The 16327-nt window shown below is 34.0% G+C and overlaps 1 protein-coding gene across 2 annotated transcripts in view; it reads left to right on the forward strand.

Annotated features, from left to right (window-relative positions):
- Window positions 1–16327, forward strand: part of GOLM2 (golgi membrane protein 2) — a 104193-nt gene that overhangs the window by 27791 nt on the left and 60075 nt on the right. For both annotated transcript variants that reach the window (XM_081050044.1, XM_081050045.1), the window contains exons 2-4: window positions 4706–4760; window positions 10461–10563; window positions 13009–13099. In XM_081050044.1, coding sequence (XP_080906170.1) covers window positions 4706–4760; window positions 10461–10563; window positions 13009–13099 — 249 coding nt within the window. The remainder of the gene's footprint in view (window positions 1–4705; window positions 4761–10460; window positions 10564–13008; window positions 13100–16327) is intronic.

Genomic DNA, 16327 nt, shown 5'->3' on the forward strand with positions numbered 1-16327 from the left:
ATAATAAATGATTGATTGCCATGAATAACCAAGGCAACAAGCTCAGAAAGAAAGTGAAAAGTCTCCAGAAAATGAACATAAAGATATGGAAATATGTGACTTAAATGACAGAGAATTCAAGATTGCAGTTCTGAAAAAACAAGATGCAAGAAAATACAGAAAGGCAGTTAATGAACTCAGAAAAACAACCAAAGAACAACATGAACATTTTGCCAAAGAGATTGAAATTTTAGAAAAGAACCAAATGGAATTTCTGGAGATTAAGAACTCAATAGAAGAAATGAAGAATGAAATAGCAAACTTAGGTAATAGAGTTGAGCAGATGGAGGAAAGAATCAGTGATATCGAAGATAGAGACCTGGAAATGACACAGATGAAAGAAGAAAGAGACTTGAGACTTAAAAGAAATGAAAGAACTCTACAAGAACTTTCTGACTCTATCAGAAAGAGCAATATAAGAATAATGGGCATACCAGAAGGAGAAGAAAGAGAGAAGGGAACAGGATATATTCAAACAAATTGCTAATGAGAACTTCCCAAATTTGTGGACAGAACTGGATCCTCGAATCCAAGAAGCAAACAGAACACCTAATTACCTCAATCCCAAGAGACCACCTTAGCTAGCATAGACTCAAAGTGAAAGGGTGGAAATTGACACTCCAAGCAAATGGTATCCAGAGAAAATCAGGTGTAGCTATACTGATACCAGATGAAACAGACTTCAAGGTGAAAAAGATAACAAGACAAAGATGGACATTTCATAATGGTGAAGGGGACTATTCAACAAGAAGACATAATAGTCATCAATATTTATGCGCCCAGTCAGGGAGCACCAAAATATACAAAGCAACTACTAACAGAATTAAAAGGTGAAATTGACCAAAACACAATTATACTAGGGGACCTAAATACATCATTGACAGCTGTCTATAGATCATCCAAACAGAAAATAAGTAATGAAATAGCAGCCCTAAATGACACATTTGATGAAATGGACATAATTGACATTTATAGAGCACTTCATCCTAAAACATCAGACTATACATTTTTTTCTAGTGTACATGGAACATTCTCAAAGATAGACCATATACTGGGACATAAAACTAACCTCAGCAAATTTAAGAAGATTGAAATCATACCAAGCATATTCTTTGATCACAAGGCTTTGAAATTGGATATCAACTGCAAAAAGAAAGCAGTAAAAACCACAAATACATGGAGATTAAACAACATACTTCTAAAGAACAACCTGGTCAAAGAAGAAATTAGAGGAGAGATCAAAAGATACATAGAAACAAATGAGAATGAAAATACATCCTACCAAAAATTTTGGGATGCGACAAAAGCAGTTTTAAGAGGGAAATTTATATCAGTATAGGCCTAACTCAAGAAACAAGAAAAATCCCAAATAAATAACTTCATGTTACACCTTAAAGAACTAGAAAAACAAGAACAAATGAAACCCAAGGTCAGTAGGAGAAAGGAAATAACAAAAATCAGAGCAGAACTAAATGAAATAGAGAACAAAAAGACAATAGAAAAAATGTGACAAAGAGCTGGTTCTTTGAAAAGATTAACAAAATTGACAAACCCTTGGCTAGGCTCACTAAGATAAAAATAGAGAAGACAATGATAAACAAAATCAGGAATGAAAAAGGGGAAGTTATCACGGATGCCACAGAAATACAAAGGATCATCCAAGAACACTATAAAGGACTACATACCACCAAATTCTATAACCTAGAAGAAATGGACAAGTTCTTAGAAACATATAGGCTGAACATGAACAATTAGAAAATCTTAACAGACCAATCACCAGTAATGAAATTGAATCAGTCATCCAAAACCTTCCCAAAAGCAAAAGTCTGGGACCAGATGGCTTCACTAGTGAATTGTACCAAACCTTCAAAGAGGATCTAATACCAATCCTGCTCAAACTCTTCCAAAAAATTGAAGAAGAGACAGTACTCCCTAACTCATTTTATGAGGCCAGCATTACCCTGATACCAAAACCTGGTAAGGACAACACAAAAAAAGAGAACTACAGAGCAATATCTCTGATGAATACAGATGCAAAAATACTAAACAAAATTCTAGCAAATCGAATACAGCAATGCATTAGACAGATTATTCATCAGGACCAAGTGGGGTTCATCCCAGGTGTACAAGGATGGTTCAACATCCGCAAATACATCAATGTGATACATCACATAAACACAATAAAGGACAAAAATCGTATCATTATATCAATTGATGCAGAAAAAGCATTTGACAAGATACAACATCCATTTATGGTTAAAACACTTAATAAAATAGGTATAGAAGGAAAATACCTTAACATGATAAAGGCCATCTATGACAAGCCCTCCGCTAATCTCATAATTAATGGTGAAAAACTGAAGCCCTTTGCTCTACGTTCAGGAACACGACAGGGCTGTCCCCTATCACCTCTGCTTTTTAACACAGTGTTGGAAGTCCTCGCCAGAGCAATCAGGCAAGAGAAAGAAATAAAAGGCATCCAAATTGGGAATGAAGAAGTTAAATTATCACTCTTTGCAGATGACATGATGCTATATATAGAAAACCCTAAAGACTCCACCAAAAAGTTATTAGAAACAATCAACGAATACCGTAAAGTTGCTGGCTACAAAAATCAACATACAAAAGTCCACTGCATTCCTATATACTAACAATGAAATCTCAGAAAAAGAAATAAAAAAACAATTCCTTTTGCAATTGCAGCAAAAAGAATAAAATACCTAGGAATAAACTTAACCGAGGATGTGAAAGACTTATATGCTGAAAACTACAAGACATTTTTAAAAGAAATTGAAGAAGACACAAAGAAATGGAAAGACATTCCATGGATTGGAAGAATCAACATAGTTAAAATGGCCATATTACCCCCAGCAATATACAGATTTAATGCAATCCCCATCAAAATCCCAATGGCATTTTTTAAAGAAATAAAACAAAAAGTCATCAGATTTGTTTGGAACCTCCAAAGACCCTGAATAGCCAAAGCAATCTTAAGAAAAAAGAACAATGCTGGAGGTATGACACTCCCTGACTTTAGTTTATATTACAGGGCAACTATAATCAAAACAGGATGGAAATGGCAGAAAAACAGACACGTAGACCAATGGAATTGAATTGAGAATCCAGAAATAAAACCACATATATATGGACAGATAATTTTTGACAAAGAAGCAAAAAACATACAATGGAGAAAAGACAGCCTCTTCAATAAATGTTGCTGGCAGGATTGGAAAGCCACGTGCAAAAGAATGAAACTGGACTGCTATCTGTCACCATGTACCAACATTAATTCAAAATGGATCAAAGACTTAAGCATAAGACCAGAAACAATAAACTACATAGAAGAAAATATAGGTACTAAGCTAATGGACCTTGGCTTCAAAGAGCGTTTTATGAATTTGACTCCAAAGGCAAGGGAAGTAAAAGCTAAAATAAATGAATGGGACTATATCAAACTTAAAAGCTTCTGCACAGCAAAAGAAAACATTGACAAAATAAAGAGGCAACCAACTGAATGGGAGAAGATTTTTGCAAACAGCCCCCGATAAGGGGCTAATATCCAAAATATACAAGGAACTCATGAAACTCAACAACAACAACAACAAAAAACAACCCAATTGAAAACGGGCAGAAGCCTTGAAGAGACATTTCTCCAAAGAGGACATACAAATGGCAAATAGATGTATGAAAAGATGCTCAACATCACTAATTATCAGAGAAATACAAATAAAAACCACAATGAGATATCACCTCATCCCACTTAGCATGGCTATCATCAACAAGACAAATAGTAACAAGTGTTGGAGAGGCTGTGGAGAAAAAGGAACCCGCAGACACTGTTGGTGGGAATGCAGACTGGTGCAGCCGCTATGGAAGGCAGTGTGGAGGTTCCTCAAAAAAATTAAAAATAGAATTTATTGTGTAGCCCAGCAATCCCTCTCCTGGGTATCTACCAAAAAAATCTGAAAACATTTATCCATAAAGACGCATATGCTCCAATGTTCATTGCTGCTTTATTTACGATGGCCAAGACATGGAAAGAACCAAAATGTACTTTGATAGATGAATGGATAAAGAAGTTGTGGTATATATACACAATGGAATACTATTCGGCAGTAAGAAAAGATGAAATAGGACCATTTGTGACAACATGGATGGATCTTGAGAATATAATGCTAAGCGAAATAAGTCAGACAGAAAAAGCAGAGAACCATGTGATTTCACTGATATGTGGTATATAAACCAAAAACAACAAAAGAACAAGACAAACAAATGAGAAAGAAAAACTCATAGACACAGACAATAGGTTAGTGGTTACCAGAGGGTAAGGGGGTGGGGGGAGGGAGATGAGGGTAAGAGGGATCAAATATATGGTGATGGAAGGAGAACTGACTCTGGGTGGTGAACACACAATGGAATTTATAGATGATGTATTACAGAATTTTACACCTGAAATCTATGTAACTTTACTAACAATTGTCACCCCAATAAACTTTAAGTTAAAAAAAAATAGAATTAATCTCTAATTCTTTTTGGAAAGAGGTGGTATATTCATAATAAGGATTTTTATTTCATATTTTTGATCAAGCTCAAAGTGAATATGAATAAAAAGTAAATATGAGCAAAAGTATATTCTTTAGTAAAATGGAAACTTAATTTTTTTCAGGTAAAACTACAGAGCAACATATCATATCAGATGGCAGATATACATCATTTAAAAGGTAAGAAACTTAATTACCGATTAAAGATAAAAGTACCTAAATGTCTAAAATCCTCAAGAATTAAGAAATAGTAAGACAGCTAAATGAAAGAAAATTTTTGAACAAGGTTTTGAGGGTAAAACATCCTTTTGTCTTAAGATATAATGAAAAATTTTAATGTTGCTTTATATATAATGTACAAGTTAAAACCTGAGTCCTGCATTTTAATCTTGTGCTATAGATAGAGTTCATGCAATGAAATGTTGTTAAAAGAATCATCAAATATTAAGCTGAGCTTCAGAGGCTACATTTCTAGGAAAAAGGTAAGAGGTGATCCCTTTGGACTGTGTCCAATCTGCTGAAATTATCCATTTAGGTCTAGGGATGTCTTGGACAGGTCCTCCAAGCTTAATGTTTTAGAAACCTTGGGAACAGGAAGAAACCTGGGCATGTAAATATATACATATATGTGTATATATGTATATATGTGTGTGTATATATATATATACACACACACACACACACACACACACACACACACACACGCACACACACTGGGGATGCCAAAAAAATGTACACACATTAGAAGAGGTGTTATCTGTGCTCAAGCAGTAGATTGCCATAATCAGAAGTGTGTGTGGAAAGGAAAAAATGAATGTGACAAAGAGCCAGCTCTTGTAATTGCAGAAGTCAAACGTGACTTGTATTTATCTTTTGTTATCGGTATATATTTAGTATTACAGTTAATACAGTTTTTTCCTTTCTTAAAATGTGTATACATTTTTTTGGCCCCCTCTGTGTGTGTGTGTGTGTGTGTGTGTGTGTGTGTGTGTGTGTGTAGTATATATATATATATTTTTTCGTTTAGATGAAGTGGAAGGTGATAACTGAAGCTTTTATGGGAAATAATAAAGGAAACAAGCTCTACGCTTTGTTTACATTACTTCATACCATGGCTGACCTTTGGAGCTTGAGGTCTGAGGATCACCCTTCTTTCTCACACCCTTTAGTTACGACACTGTGTATTTTAAAATTTTGCTTGTAGTAACTCTAAGTTTATATATTTAGGTAATAATGCTCTCTGATTTCATAAATATATCTTTATTCTATAACCATTTTGAACCTATTTATTTATTTTTTTAAGTGTGTTTTTCCAGGACCCATCAGTGCCAAGTCAAGTAGTCCTTTCAATGTAGTTGTGGAGGGCGCAGCTCACAGTGGCCCATCTGGGGATCGACCCAGCAACCTTGTTGTTAAGAGCACTGCGCTCTAACCAACTGAGCCAACCGGCCTGACTGCACCTCTATAGATAGAATTAGATAATACTATATATTTTATCATCCTCTTGGAGAAGCCAACCCAAATTAGCTTTGTCATTTATTGAAGTTTTGCTCTCATTTGCAAAACCATTAGTGTTATTTGTGTGTTGTAACCCCAAAATAGGAATTACTAATTTTTTACTATCTATAATTTAGAGCAGCTTTGACTTTCTATTAATATTAGAAATTCGCTTCCTGGGTAGCCACATTTGTTTTTCTTGCATTTGTGTCCATGTTCTGCTCTTTTTGACTCATAGAAGTGCTTTGGAATGACACAGAAGATGCCACAGTGTTAGTGCTTCTTCCAGCCTGCAATTTTTACAAATGATTTTGCTTGTCATCAAAGTATATTTCTTAAAAAAAAAAAAAGTACATTTCTTATTTAATTGTACCAAGTAGATCCGTTGAATAAAAAGTCTTGTGGCTTCTGCAAGTTTGTGTCAAAGAAAACGGCAGCCTATGTTACTGAGTAAAAATCTTTATTGCACCATACTCATGCATTGGAGTAAATCTTGAGATATTTTGAAATTTTGTGTGATATTCTTCAGCAGAGAAAAAGGCTTTCTTCGAACTCATCCCAGTAGCTGTACAACTTTTGGTTTTAGTGCAGTTTTTTTGTTGTTGTTTTTAAGATTTTTATTGGGGAAGGGGAACAGGACTTTATTGGGGAACAGTGTGTACTTCCAGGCCTGTTTGCCAAGTCAAGTTGTTGTCCTTTCAGTCTTAGTTGTGGAGGGCGCAGCTCAGCTCCAGGTCCTGTTGCAGTTGCTAGTTGCAGGGGGCACAGCCCACCATCCCTTGCCAGAGTCGAAACTGGCAACCTTGTGGTTGAGAGGATGCGCTCCAACCAATTGAGCCATCCGGGAGCTCAGTGGCAGCTCAGCTCAAGGTGCCATGTTCAATCTTAGTTGCAGGGGGCGCTGCCCACCATCCCTTTCGGGACTCCAGGAGCTGACTGGCGACCTTGAGGCTGAGAGCCCACTGGCCTATGTGGGAATCAAACTGGCAGAATTTGGAGTTAGCAGCATGGAGCTCCAACCGCCTGAGCCACCGAGCCGACCCGTTAGTGCAGTTTTAAGATTGAATTTCATTAATGTGACTTTTGCACCTTCGGAACTATTTCTACTGAAGCAAACTTCTTGACAAGTCGACTATAAAATCCAGACTTAACTATTTTTTTGAAATTAATACTGCATGTAATAGAATTAATACACACTAAGACCCTAAAAAAACCCAAAAAGTTTATGATAGTTAATATTTTTTTGGAAATGAAAGGAGTGAGTTTATTTTTAATTCCTGAGATAATAAATTAACATTCTAGTATACCCTGATTTATTTTGAACACCTCACCTTACTTTTATGCCTATAAAAATAAGAAAAATTTTGAAGTCAAATTTCCTAGAAGTAAATGTATTTTTTTTCCTTTACAAACTGGTCTTAGGCACCCCCTTTCTTAACTATATCCTTAAAATTTTGAAGTTGATTTGAGGGAATATGGCCGTGCCTTTCTATAACGTACCCTGGTGTTACTGTCAGAGGTAGAACATCTGGCACAATCAATCAGCTGTGGGCCTGATCTCATTTTCAGTTACTCTGGGAATCCTGTCGTGGTGACCTGGAGCAGCCACACTAGACACGGAGTATCTTTGGAGTATCTTCAAAATAAAGAAAACACATGGCTATTAGTTGAAAGTAAAATTGTGATATAGGGAAATTTTGTCTTTAATTTTGTTTTCTGTTCTGTTTACTTTTCCCCTTTGAAGTCTTTGTTTTGACCTACTCCAAGTACCAATTAGCTCCCTGCTTTATAATCTTTTCTCTGTATTCAAACCAGAATCTAATATTTCACATGGACTTGAACTCACTCATAATGATGTTTTACTTTTCTTTAATTGTATTTTAAACCTTTTATCTCCATTTAGAAGTGAAAATTTTATTTCCTGATAAAGGAATTTCAAATATTGTTATTGAAAAGCTTTGTAGAAAGGCAGAGAAGCCATCCCAAATCTTGAAATCATATTAAGCCTGAGGTTCATTCTGAGGGTAAACTAACTTACTCCAATTATGTTAGTACATAGGAAAAAGAAGCCTGAATAATCCGAAAGATCACCAGTTGAGGACCATTCTCTAATAGCTGCTAGGTAGTGCTGATTTTTTTTTAAGAAAATTGTTTATTAGTTAGGCGAAAATCAAATCTTACATTAACCCCCTCTAACTGGCTGAGCTAACCATGTGGCTAAGTGGGCGTCCTGGCCAAGTCCTTCTATCTTCTTAGAGTGGAAACTTCCCAAAGGCATCTTTCCCAATCTTACATCTTTAAGTCAGAAGATCTCATCAAGAAAGAAAAAGGAAAAGAAAAAATTTGGCCATTATGTGTGTTTTTTTTTAATTACAGTAACTTTTCAGTTCTAGAACGTTTTCTGCCTGACCACAGACAGGTTTACTGAACTGGCTCACTCTGTAAGGTACAAAGCTTTTTGTCACTGCCTCTTGCTGGGATCTCACTGTCTCTGTAGAATCAACGTTCATAGCTAGCTGAGGCCAGAGTTTCCTTACCTCTAGCTCTTTGTGTCTTAGGAAAGGGGGCCAGGGTCAAGATAACAAACTGAATGTGTTATTCTGGGATACCTGGCCTCAGATTTGTTAACTATCATCTGAGGTGAGGTTAATGGTTGAAAAACTAGGAGAGCGGCTGTGTTTCATATTAGAGAATTGGGTAAAAAGAGAAATTTAAAATATGGCTTGACTAAACTCGTTCATAGAAACAGAGGCTAAAATGGTAGTTACCATGGGCTAAGGGTAGGGGTGGGGGTGAGGAGATGTTGGTCAAACTGCAAACTTTCAGTTATAAGAGGAACAAGTTTTGGGAATCTAACATACAGCGTGTGGATTATAGTTAACAATATTATATACTTGAAAGTTGCTAAGAGAATAGATCTCAAATGTTCTCCCCTCAAAAAAGAAATAGTAATTATGTGAAATGATGGATATATTAGCTAATGCTACAGTGGTAATCATTCTTATAGTATGTAAGAGAATCAAATCACCATGTTGTATACCTTAAACTTACACAATGTAATACCTCAATTAAAAAATTTTTAAATAGAAAAATGGCTTGAATATGTAAACATTAAATACAAGCGTTTTATGTGAATCATTTACTTTTCATACCTGATTATTATATTATGCAATAGCTGTTATGCATATTGTTAAACTTTGTGTACCTCAGCAAATGTTCATGTGACTTAAAAATTTTTATTTATTGTCATTGTTAGGATTCCACAATGAAATTTAGAAAGAGGAAAAAATACTTAGAATTCCACCACTAAACATAATCACTGGTAGCATTTTGATATATTTTAGAGCAGTCTATTTTTTTTACATGGATATGATTATATTACATGTTTACATTTCCTTTTTTAAAACTTATATCCCAAGCATTTTTGGAGTAATAAGAGTAATTCTAACCTTTTATGAAAGGTACATATTTTTTTACAGCTATAATGTTGGTCCATTATGGTTGGACATCATATTTTAGTCTTAACATGCTTCTTATACAGACTAGACCTCTGTTCCCATTTGTAAAAATTAAGGTTTTCTTGTCTACTTCTTTTTCTTAACTGCTAAGGCTGTTTTTAATTTTTTTTAATTTTTTAGTCATCTATCCAAGAAAATGACATTTCTCTTCTCTGGATGCATTTCTTTTATTTGTAGGGTCTGATGAAGAGGGAGCGGCTCTAGAAAATGTGAGGCCAGTGATTGTGGATTAAATGTTCACAGAAGAGCATATCGCCCAGTTTCTAATTTACTTACTATCTCAGAATTTTATGTTATTCATTATAACTAAAACTTTCAGCCTTAGTCCAGAAATTATGAGCTTTGAAAATGGGATTTTGGTATATATGGAGCAAACCTCAGTAGCAGGACTAGAAATGAGATCTAAAGTGATTGGTACAAAGTTGGGAGTCAAATGTGATTTAAAATGAAAAAGAAACCTTGAATTCTGTACCTATAGTGAACGTATCTAAAAAATATGATTGTCCCTCCCCTGCTTTTATAAAGCAGATAGGTTTAAAGAGATAGGTAGGTTGTTTTTGTTTTTTTAATTTGGTACCATTTCCACAGCTTATTATATGTCTATATAATGTGAAAAGATGTGTAATTTTTAAATTTCTGATTGATGTGAAACCCACTGAGGCTATCTTGTTTTAAAAATAAATTTTATTATCCATGCATGTGTTACAAAAGGAGATTAAATAGGGTACTAATTATATAATTTAACTCCTTCCGAATATGAAGAAATTGAGAAGTGTACATAATTTTTTAAACTCCCATAATTTCTCAGTAGGAAGCATTAGAGTGAGTAAACTTTATTCCTTTGATTCTTATCCTGTGTGGACAGAGCAACTTGCTGAACTCCGTCAGGAGTTTCTTCGACAAGAAGACCAGCTTCAGGACTATAGGAAGAACAATACTTACCTTGTGAAGAGGTTAGAATATGAGAGGTAAGGTGCTACATGCAACAGATATTTATGAATCTGGAATAGCTATGCAACTTTTGGACAATTCATTTTTTTCCTTTCTGGCTTCTGTTTTTCTACTCTTCTTTCACTTTCTTAGGTCTTTTAAATTTGTTTTGTATTGTTTTTCTGTGCCTGTTTGAAATCCATACTCTTATTTTGATATGTTTAACACCATGTCTCTCACAAGGCATGTTGAGTCTGCCCATGTGAGACAGAAAACTTGCCTGAGTTTTATTTAATTAGGTGTTGCAAAGATCAAAGGAGATTAACAGTCTGTGGTTCTTTTTTTTTTTTTTTTTTTTATTTATTTATTTTTTTTTATTAATTAATTTATTTATTAGTTTCAGGTGTACAAAACAAGGTAATACTTAGACGTTCATCATTTATATCCCTCATACTGTGAACCCCCCTCCCCCCATCCACTATCCCTCCGACCTCACACTGAACCATCACATTATATATATAAAATTATAGTTGGCATTCATTAATGTTTAGCTTCTGATGTACAATGCCATGATCAGGTATCCACAGTATCCCTGAGGTGGTCTCCCAAATAGGATGCATGTCCATCGGATACCCAACAAAATCTTTACAACATTATAGAATACCTTCCCCAAACAGTCTGTGATTCTTTTCAAGGGGAATTCACCAGCACTGGGAGATGTCCCCACGGTAGCTGGGGACTGAGTGCCAGCTGCTTCTCTTGCTCTGCGCTTCCGTCCTCTTGCTTACACCTCTACACTTAGTTGGTGATGAGGTCGAGGAACCTCTTAGGGGCTTTAAAAACCTTTGTTGTATCTTTAATCAGTTTTACAGTAAATTTTTTTTAGGTCTGCATATGCACACCAAAAATTAGAAAGATTCGCCGTATTTTGAAGGACCATTTGACCATTTCTAACTTCTTACTCTTGTAAGTTATCAGTATACATATACTTACATACATGTATTTTAAACTAACAATATTCAATAATTTTTCATATACCTGTATTATTAAAGATTAAACATATTTAGAGGTAATATATTATTCCAGCCTATTAATGTACCAAAGCTTGGTTAATCTCTCCCAATTGCTAAACCATTGTAGTAGTTTTCCTTTTCTTACTAATATGACTATCAGCTTACTATGACTTACTAATATGACTATCAGCTTTAAAAATCTCTATTCAAAAAGGATTTTTCCCCTTATGTTATTTTACTGGTGTATATTCTCAAATACAGAGTTCCTGGAAGAAGGTTTTGTTGCTTTTGTTGCCCATATCATGTATATGAAAGATTGCTTTCTAAAATGACTACCAATTTATAGGGTAAATATTTTCCCTTAGCCCCACCAACATGGGCTTTTATAATCCCAACTTATTTTTTCTAGTACAGGAAATAAGGTAACATCATAAATACATATAGGATATTTCATTTGCATTTTAATGGTGAAAGTTAACATTTTTCTATGTATTTATTAAACTAGTTGGTTTTTATTTTATTTTATTTTATTTTTTTTATTATTTTTTTATTTATTAGTTTCAGGTGTACAAGACAAGGTAATACTTAGATGTTCATCATTTATATCCCTCACACTGTAAACCCCCCTCCCCCCATCCACTATCCCTCCGACCTCACACTGAACCATCACATTATATATATAAAATTATAGTTGGCATTCATTAATGTTTAGCTTCTGGTGTACAATGCCATGATCAGGTATCCACAGTATCCCTGAGGTGGTCTCCCAAATAGGACGCATGTCCATCGGATACCCAACAAAATCTTTACAACATTATTGAATACCTTCCCCAAATTAATTTTCAAAAAAACCCTAAGGCCATCTTGTGGTTACCATAAACTAGTTGTTTTTGTATGAATGATTTATTTGTATCCTTTGACTACCTGTCCAGTAGAAATTCAAAATCTTTATCTGGTTTGTTCCTTTACATTTTCTCTTGATGGCTCCAGTCTATCTTATTTATTAGTTTATTTCATTCTTGCTCTTCTTGTGGTTTAGACTTTTATTATTGTGTTTAAAGTACTCACTATTGGATGAATTATCTGCTGCCCCTCTTTATCAGCTCTCATAATTCTATCTTTTCTCATCTGTTACTATATAATTGGTCTCTATGGTTGTATTTTTCTCTTCTGTGATTGAACTTGGCTTTGACAAATTTTTTCATAAATGCAATTTATAAAAATAAATTTTCATCTTTCTAATTTCCATTTTTGAATTAGTTTTATCAGTATTCTTTATCCTCTATTAAAGATTAAAATATTTGTAAGAATTTTGATTGTGAGCTATATTTATGTCTGCTCTTTGTCCTTCCTTGCCCACTCTCCTGCCAACAAATGCTTTATCTTTATAAATGTATGTTTTCAACTTCTAGACAACTTGAGAATCCAATCCAAGATAATGTAGTTTAAAAGAATGACTTTGTAATTTAGTTTTCAGTGTGGACAACAGATCAAGGAATTAAGAGCACAGCATGAAGAAAATATTAAAAAGTTAGCAGACCAGTTTTTGCAGGAACAAAAGGTAAATTTTAAAAATACTTCAAATACGTTCTTATTATAAACCTTGTAATTTAGAAATTAAAATATGTACTTTTGTCATAAAACATTGCATTTTAAAATATTCTAGCCTGCCTATTTCTAAAATGACTTGAAGTGACTTTATTGCCAAGTAAATTAGGTATTTGCAAAAATATAACTTCAACTCTTAAACCTAATTTTGAATTAAATATCTTTTATCTGACTTTTAAAAATAATTTCTGCTGTTAATATATTTATCAGATTGTAAAATGGAAAGCATTTTACTGAAAAATCAATCACTTCCTATTTTTATGCTTTTGAGAAATAGAAAAAAAATTGAGAAACTTTCCCCTTAATTATAAATACTCTGAATTCCTTTCTTAAAACACAGAAACACTAGTCACTATTTTGATTCATATTTTGGGAGATGGTAAATTCTTTTATTAATTTATCCATTTTCAGTTGATATATATTGCTAAGGCCCTGCTATAAATGAAGGGAATCTGAAGATTAGTAGTCATTAGGACATGCATTTTTTTATACCCTGTAATTTCATCTATCTGTGGTTTGTATAAAGTCTTGTGCTTTAAAGTAAAGAGAGGTTGAATAGTGAAAAATATTTATCTTGCTCTTTGGTAGCATCTTCCCTAAAGGACTAGAAGTTAAGGAAACCAGATTTTCCTTCTTAACTGTTTCACTATTTTACAACATGATATTGAGGGCATCGTTTTTTCTCCATTTCATTTTTTGAATCTGCAAAGTGAAATACCTTGTTTCCCTGAAAGTAAGACCTAGCCAGACAATCAGCTCTAATGCGTCTTTTGGAGCAAAAATTAATGTAAGAACCGGTCTTATATAAAACCCGGTCTTATATTATAGTAAAATAAGAGCGGGTTTTATATTAATCTTTGCTCCAAAAGATGCATTAGAGCTGATTTTCTGGCTAGGTCTTATTTTCAGGGAAACATGGAAGCTGCTGCCTGTGTGCAATCTACCTTGAAGAGATGTGAGGATTGATTGCTGGAAGATGGCAGGCCTGAGTGAGCTAGTGAGGACAACCAGAACGTGTTATTGAGACACTGGATGGTTAGAGGAGCATAGTAGAAGATAAAAGGAAGGGGAAGAGAAGTTTGCTGTTGCATTTTTGTTATTACAAGCCCATATAAATAATGGGGTAAGTTTGCTCTCTTCTGTTCTTCCAAGAAGCACAGATAAGAGCTTTTTCCCTTTTCCAGACAAGTGTAATTCTCTCTTTCTGCTCTTCTATACCAGGCTATTTTTATAATTAATTAACATCCTCTCCAATTTTTTTTTGCCATTAACCTGCCCAAAGTGGAACAAGGTGGGGAGAAATAGAGGTGCCTAGAGAACTTCCACTTACCCTTCAGACCCCCTGTGTAATTCTCCCCACCCTTTCTTTATTCCGTGTTCTTCGACTACTACAACAAGTTGATTTTGTGAAATTTGAGTTGTTTTTTTCATAGGAACAAATCCAATGTAAGCTATATGAAATAAGCACAAATTGTATTCAGGGATTTTTTTCTTTTTTTAACCAAGCACACGTCTGTTTTATGATGGGAAAATTTTAAGAAATTCACATTTTCGTGTCTATAAATACAATCTGATTGGAACATAACTACACCCATTTGTTTACTTCTTTCACATTACAAAGGAAGAGAAATTGTTGCAAACCAGAGGAGACTAATGAGACCTGAGGACTTAAATACAGTGTAGTATCCTGGGTTGGATCCTGGAACAGAAAAAGGACTTAATGAAAACAGCGGTGAAATCTAAATAAAATCTGGAGTTTGGTTAATAATGTACTAATGTTGGTTTCTTAGTTTTGTGAATGTACCATGAGGTTAACATTAAAGGAATATTTTTTAATTAAAATTTATTGGGTGACATTGGTTAGTAAAATTACATAGGTTTCAAGTGTACAATTTTGTAATACATCATCTATATATCATATTGTGTTCACCACCCATAAAGGAAATTAAGTGAGGGGTAATTACTTTTCTATAAATCTGAAATTATTTCAATATAAAAAGTTTATTTAAAAAGTAGTTAGGTGGCCCTCTTACCAAATCACCAACATTGCATTTAGAAAGCTATCTTATTTTATTGAGACTATTTAATATCCATTCACATAAAGGTACTGCCATTAATAACGCAGCAAAGGGACAACATCTTTAACTATTTTAAACGGAAAAGTATTTTTGAACAGTAGTTTGTTGACTTTTGTTTAATATTATTTGTTTTATCCATATCTGTGAAGCAGTAGAGTATTATAGAAATAGTCTTATGAAAAAGCGTTATAGTAAAAATGCACAGAGATGCAGGATAGCTGCTTAGGTTTTGCCTCACTGATGTTTTGTCATCCTTGGCCTTTACTGACATGTTTAAAAATTTCAGTTTATCATTTCACTCAAAAATTAAGCTCTCAGATTTGACTGTAGCTTACCAAGTTCCCAGAAAATGTGGGAGTGAGAAACATTATAGTTTGAATGCCTTCTCCACAATTCTCTCAATTCTGTAACTTTGTAACTTTGAACAAACGACTTCTTTAAACCTCAGTATTATTTTGTTTTTCCCCAAACTGTTCATTTATCTTTACTATAAGATAAAGTTGAAAGCAATATGTAAACTATGAAACATGGTGCAAATGTTTGTTCATTTTGTCCGCCAGGTACACTGGAGTACCGACACCCGATTGTGAAAGTACCTTTTTTCCTTTATTGTGACAAATTCTTACAATGTGGCTCTTGCAGATTTCCTGTAGATTTTTAGTACTATTTTTTTTATAACATTACTAACGATTACATTGTATAGTATTTTAGAGTTGACAAACCATTTATAAATGCGTTAAATATGAAGTAGAAGGACCTACCGTGTTTCCCCGAAAATAAGACCTAGCCAGACAATCAGCTCTACTGTGTCTTTTGGAGCAAAAATTAATATAACACCCGGTATAATATTATATTATATTATATTATATTATATTATATTATATTATATTATATTATATTATATTATATTATTTAAGACAGGGTATTTATTATAATATATTAAAGACCGGGTACTATATTATATTACATTATACCTGGTCTTATATTAGACTGGGTCTTATATTAATTTTTGCTCCAAAAGACGCATTAGAGCTGATTGTCTGGCTAGATCTTATTTTCAGGGAAACACGGTACGTGGCAACCCAAGCATGTCTACTTGACAC

This window comes from Rhinolophus hipposideros (assembly GCF_964194185.1).
Source record: "Rhinolophus hipposideros genome assembly, chromosome: 5".
Lineage (NCBI taxonomy): Eukaryota > Metazoa > Chordata > Mammalia > Chiroptera > Rhinolophidae > Rhinolophus > Rhinolophus hipposideros.